General features: G+C 37.6%; 1 protein-coding gene across 1 annotated transcript in view; it reads left to right on the top strand.

Moving 5' to 3' along the window:
* The window catches only part of WWTR1 (WW domain containing transcription regulator 1), a 183736-nt gene extending 179119 nt beyond the window's left edge, over nucleotides 1-4617 (top strand). The window contains exon 7 of the mRNA XM_006763616.2: nucleotides 1259-4617. Coding sequence (XP_006763679.1) covers nucleotides 1259-1443 — 185 coding nt within the window. The 3' untranslated portion in view covers nucleotides 1444-4617. The remainder of the gene's footprint in view (nucleotides 1-1258) is intronic.
* The last annotated feature ends 1944 nt before the right edge of the window (nucleotides 4618-6561 follow it).

The following is a 6561-nucleotide window of genomic DNA, read 5'->3' as shown; positions in this document are numbered from 1 at the left end:
AAGGCGAGGAGAGGAGGGGAGAGCACAAAGGCAGTTAGGGGGTTTAGGCCAGTAGCGGAGAACAGATAGGTAGTTAGGGCGATCAAGCCAGGAGGGCAGTGCATATAGGAAATTTGGGGGATCAGGCCAGGAGGGGAGAGCAGATAGGCAGTTAGGGGGATCAGACAAGGAGGGGAGAGCAGTTAGGGGGATCAGGACAGCAGGGGAGGGCAGTTGGGCCATCAGGCAGGCAGGCTGAGGGGAATACCTCCCATCCCCGTGCATGAACTTCATGCACCGGGCCTCTAGTATTTTATAAAAACAGACCCCTGATCCAAGATGAAGGAGAACAAGAATTATATAGGACTGAATGAACTGGTAAGCCCACCCCCACCACATGCACGAATTTTGTGCAACGGGCCATTAGTTATTCATAAAGAACATGGATCCCTCATGTCACACCCCAGACACTTAATTTTATTCTAGAACAGCATTTTCTCAACTGTCTCTATAAACTCTAGTTTATCAGGACCAAGTTCTGCCAAAATTGGATTAGGTGATTACATGCGCTTAGGTAAGGGTGGCTTAAACAAAATAAAGCAGACTTCTTTACTGCAAGACATCTCAGAACCTTCCTGAGCTCACAGGCATTGTGACTCGCCTGCATTGTGAAAAAGGCAGATGGTATGGGGGGTGGAGTGGAGGGAGGGGCATGGTCTGCAGAACCCACTTTATAAAATGCTTTGACATTGATCCCTAGTGCCACCAATGAAGACAGCCTTTCAATAACACTGTTAATAGAAACTCCTCACTATTATCTTTGAACATAGAGGGAGGATATGGGTACATATAAGCTTGCAATTAAATCCTGAGATTATAGCCCTGTGATAAGGCATTTCTTAACAGGCAGGGCCTCTCGACTCTTTCACAAAACAGCTCTTCATGCCACTGTCTCGGGAAGGCACAGGTCAGACCCCCAGGGCCTTCACCTGTGCCTCCCCTGTCTCCCAGGACTTGTCCCTCTGGACATGTCTACCCAGGACAGTTGCAGATTCCCCTGGCACCTCTTCATCTCCTAGGAGCGAGCATCACCAGCTCAGTGTCAGTTTGGTAGCTGAAATTTTGCTCAGAGATAAAATATTTTATACCCGTAGCAACATAGTCTGTTTCCATGTAGGCATAGCACAGGTCAAGACGAGAGTTATGTTAACATTTGAACTGCCCCTCTTTCAAGAACCTGAGAAAGGAGTGAACATGGTTTCTTTTCATTCTGTTGCAGGAGAAAACGCAGGGCAGGCACCCATGAACATCAATCCTCAGCAGACCCGTTTCCCTGATTTTCTGGACTGTCTCCCAGGAACCAATGTGGACCTCGGAACTCTGGAATCTGAAGATCTGATCCCCCTCTTCAATGATGTAGAGTCTGCTCTGAACAAAAGCGAGCCCTTTCTGACCTGGCTGTAGTCAGTATATTGTAACCTGTGTGCAGCCATGACCTGACATTTCCTGGGCCTCTTGGGAAAAGCGATGGAGCAGAGCAAGTCTGCAGGTGAACCGCTTTCTGCCCCCATGACTCATGCTCCCTCCTTTCCATGTGGCCAGTTCAATCATTGCCTGGATTTGATTGATAGTAAACTAAGTTAAACATAAATAAATATTCTATTTTCGTTTTCTGCAAGCCTGCATTCCTGTGGTGGGTTATGCAGAATTTCACTCCTGTTTTTCTCGCTGTAACCCCATGACTAAGTTTTATGGGTGTTAATTGAAATTTTTACAACAATTGATTATAAACCATAAAAAGTTGACCACAGGCAGTGATTTCTGACAGGTGGCTCGGTCCAGGAAATGTATACAAAATCACACCTGATTTACAGTTTTAAAGCTATTGATGACAATAGTACCAAATGCTTTAAATATTTACCTGAACTTTAAAAATCATCATATAGATAGTAAAATTTTGCTGTATGGAATACCATGTAGTGCTGAATCCATCCTGGTTCTGATGATTCTTATTACTCTGTATTTACAAAGGCACACACAGTCCTCTTGTAGTTTATGCTCCATCATTTTGGGCATAGCATCTGCATAGCTAGTCCTTCCAGTGGGAGAGTGGCGGCAGCATGCCATAGTCTCTATGCTGTGGATCTTATGAATGACACCTGTTTGCTACTAATTATGAGCATTTATTAAACAAAACATTTAAAATTACAAGTTATATTTTTTAAAAATTACTGCTTAGAAGTTGATGTTTATTTTATGAAGCACTATATTTTGTAGCTGATGACAAAGGGCAGGCAAATATTTTTGATGAATCAGTGGCAACTGCATTTTTGTCTTTTGAAATTGTTCTGAAAACATCAGGACACATAGCTTTCAGTCCAATGGCACACACAGCAAGCTGTTGCTTTTTAAATTCTGAAGCCTTGTCAGTTTTGCTTTTAAGATTTCAAGTTTTAAAATAGTCTTATCTATGAAACTGTTTGAAGGATGAAGCAGATCTCTGACTGACATTTAAAAATATGTCCTCTAGATGGTGTGTGGTGGAGGCATATGTTTTCTGAATTCAGTAAAAGTGATTCCTAAGTATATTATCCTAATCCTTTTGTTACAGTTGATATAAAAAGGCATGAAATATGTACTCAATACCTCTTATGTAACCAAAAAATGTTTTTTTTATTAGCTTTTAAGGACTGAGAGAGTGCATCGGGTTCACCTGGCATGCACTCTGTCTGCCAATGAAGTCCTCAACTGTTTAGTGTTCTCAACTGACGTTATTTATAATATATGAATTTAATAATTGAAGTCTCTGGGAGGAACCTTTCAATTCCCAAGGGGACTTATTCGTTTGGGATCGTAAATGAGATCCTTTTGATCTATCAGAATATAGATGGGCAGAGTACCTTTTATCTTGTTGGAAAGAAGGCACGTGGAAAGGTCAGAGATTAAGTAGTAAAGTTATGGAATATAGTGGAAAGGATACCAGTTGTGAAATGAAAATAGACAAGTTATAGTACCCCAAAAGCAAGACAGGCAGAAGGTATGAACAGTGCACTCCCAAAACAAAATAACAATTTTCAACTACAAACTTTATACCAAAAGACTGTTGTAGAAGAAAAGAAGGCTTTTGTGCACTTTATGTGGTGGGGGAAGGGCAGGGATGGAGCCCTGTCTATGCTGATGCTGAGCAGCAGGTGGACAGGGCATGAGCCTGCTGTGCTTCCTACACAACGCAGCGATTTCTTTTTCCTGAAGGACCCGCGATTTAAGTTCCTTTTATTTCTTCTCTCTCCAAGTCTCCGAGAGAGATGGGGGTGATGTTTATGTTGCTACTAAATTGAAGGAAGCACTATTTCTTTTTCTCTTGTGTTAGCAATAATTGCAAAAAGAGTTGTACATTCTAAGAAAAAAACAAACAACAACAAAAAAAACAAGGGACCTAACAAAACTGAGCAGTGTTACTGTATTTTTTAAAAAAATGTTTTTATAGACTCATTTTCAGGTTATTAAGTGTAAAAGAAACAGATACCCTTCTTTTTTTCCTAAAGTAGTTAAAACATCGATGATTTGTATTATCAATTTTTAGAAATAATTTCCTAATAAGCTTGTGGCATTAGAAAATACTAGAATTTTTTCAGTGAAATTAGTTGAAACATTTGTTAATGAACATAACAAACATTTTTTTCAGAATTAAACATGGACTCTGACTATGTGCTTACTAATAGATAAAGCCAGATATAATTTTTTGTGTTTGTTTTTAAGGCCATAAAATATGGCTTTTGTTAAAGAACACTAAAGCTAGAAATCTATGTAAGAACAGCTTTTTAAAGGCTACTTCCTATTATTATGAGTGTTAAAACCCCTGCAGAATCATGATAAGGTGCTATTTATATTGTTTTTCTTATTAGAAAACAACCACCAGGACATCTAGTCTTTTTAGTTCTACATCCGTCAACTTCAACATTTCATTCAGTAGTTTTGCCATAGAAAAGGTGTATTAAAATTGAAATAGGAAAGTAATTTCGTCTATCTTTCTTTCTAGGTACCCCCCCCCCGCCATTAAACACATTTTCTTGAAGTAAATACATTGTTAAAACCTATTTGCAACTCCATTCAATCTAGTAATTCTTAGTGTTTCACCTTAGTATTAGGATGTGAAATGCCATCTCTTTCACTGATTACACAGACTACCAGAAGCACGTAAAACAGGAAAAAAAGACAGTATGCCAAGGGGCTATTCCCAGTTTGGCAGAAAAGCTCTCATTAGAAGAAGGTGATCTGAGTGATAGGAGTATAGGAGTGTTGCTAATTACGAGTTGTTTTGTCATGATATAATTAGGAAGTAACTTCTGCAAGTACAACTTCTATGAAAAAAATAAATTATAGATTAGTTTAATTGGGAAAATGGACCATTGACAGAGACTGTTTCCCTAACACACTACATCATTTCTGTGCTAGTACTTTAACTTTTTACAAATTATATTTCTACATTTTATAATGTGTTTAATTTTAATTTAGAATGCTATGTGTACAGAATATGCAGCCAAATCAGGCAGATCAAACCATTTTACCTGGACTTTGGTACTAGTTTTTACTTCTCTGATTCTGTAAAAGAAAAATAAATACAATTGAGTTTCCATATGGAGCCTTTGTCTTTTTATTATTTTTGTGTGTTCCTTTTCCTGAGGGCTTCGGGTGGTACTAAAGAGAGGCTTATGCAACCCTCCTGGCAGAGAATGAAAGAAACAAAATTTTGTAGGCTAACATTTTTTTGGCTCAAATGCTTGTTTTTCAATATTCTAAATATCCTTTATTTGAAGTGACCCTCTGGAATTTTTAAAGACTGTGCATATGTATTGTGTGTATACTTTAAAACTTCTACTGTCCTTCCAGCACCCTCACAGATTTGACATCAGAAGTATAGAAATTCAGTTTTTCTTCTATTGTTAACAGTATGGTATACCTCCTTGTGATCATTCACTCTGTGCATTGGGACTGTGTTTTCTCTCCTTGTTGAGTCCCTTGACTCTCACTGCCATGATCCTTTTGTCACTGCACAGGAGCACACTTGTGGCAGAGCGTATTTAAACAGAAACATTCAGCTAAACAGCAGAGAGAAGAGATGCTAGTAGAAACATTACCCACATTCCAGGGTCTAAGTCTCATGCATCGTTTTAAAAACCATATTTCATCATCATTTGTAAATAACATGCTCATTGTTGAAAATGTTATAAATCACATGTATAAAGTAAAACTAAAAGTTCTGTATCCCCCAAATCTCACATTAAAATAAGAAAAACTACATTAGATGCTTTATCTATACGTGAGATTTTTTTTTTAGCAAATGGAAAGCATTTATACATGCTGTTTAGAAGCTTTCATTTTTTTCTCTTAGTAACAATGATATTACTAATACCTATTGAGCATATACTATATGCCAGAAACTATGCAAAACAATTGCTATAATCTAATATGCACAGCAACCTTACTATTTTAAGGATATTATCCTCAATTTACAGATGAAGAAATTGAGTATTGGAGAGGTTATGTAACTTGTATAAGGGCACATGATAAGCAACAGATATATCCCATACCTTCTGGTCATCTTTCCATGCCAGTACATATAGTTGTATACTTCATTATTTCTAACAACAAATAATATTCTTTTGTATTCATGTCCCTTATTGATAGCCAGGTGGTAGCTAATAATACTGCTTTAGAAAAGGGCATATTCTTGTGTGAATATGGCTGGAGGGTAAGTAACTTCCTAGGAAAGAAATTACTACATCAAAAGATATGTGATTTTAAATATTGATAAATTCTGCCAAATATTTTTCAAAAAAGGACTTCCTTTTTAATTTATACTTCTAACAACAATGTGTACAAAGGTCTGTTTCACCATTGCCAACATAGAGCTACATAATGCCTAACTTTTTAACATCATTTAAAATTTTTTTAATTATAGTTGACAAAATATTATATTAGTTTCAGGTGTACAACCCAGTAATTAGACATTATAAAACTTACTGATAAATCTCATACCCATCTGACATTATACATAGTTATTAGAATATGATTAACTATATTCCCTATACTGTACTTGACATCCCCATGATTATTCTGTAACTACCAATTTGTACTTCTTAATCCATTCACCATTTCACCCATCCATTCCTCCTCCCATCTGGTAACTGTCAAAATGTTCTCTGATCTATTAGTCTGTTTTTGTTCTGCTTGTTTGTTTATTTTGTTCTTTAGCTTTAATTATTGATAAATATGTATTGGTTGCCATATCTTTGACCTCCCCTGCTGGAAGCCGGTCCATCCTTGCTGCTTGACACAGTCGCTGCAGGAAAGAAACATCTGCTCAGCATATGTTTCAAGGGACCTGGCGTATATAGCATACTGTTCTTAATATGTTTGCTCCCCTTAGCACTATGTGTTTTAACCAAGGTCACCTCTCCGAGAAAGGTTGTTTCCCCAGGTAGGGATTTTTCCATGAAGTCAGGGAGGGGATGAAACTCCTTAACTAAGTGCCAGGCGGGTAGTTAATCACTTTAACTACGAACAATCATGCTTAAGCTA

Source organism: Myotis davidii, unplaced genomic scaffold, assembly GCF_000327345.1.
Source record: "Myotis davidii unplaced genomic scaffold, ASM32734v1 scaffold1619, whole genome shotgun sequence".
Lineage (NCBI taxonomy): Eukaryota > Metazoa > Chordata > Mammalia > Chiroptera > Vespertilionidae > Myotis > Myotis davidii.
Note: the sequence above shows the minus strand (reverse complement) of the source record. Positions and strands in the feature narration are given on the sequence as shown.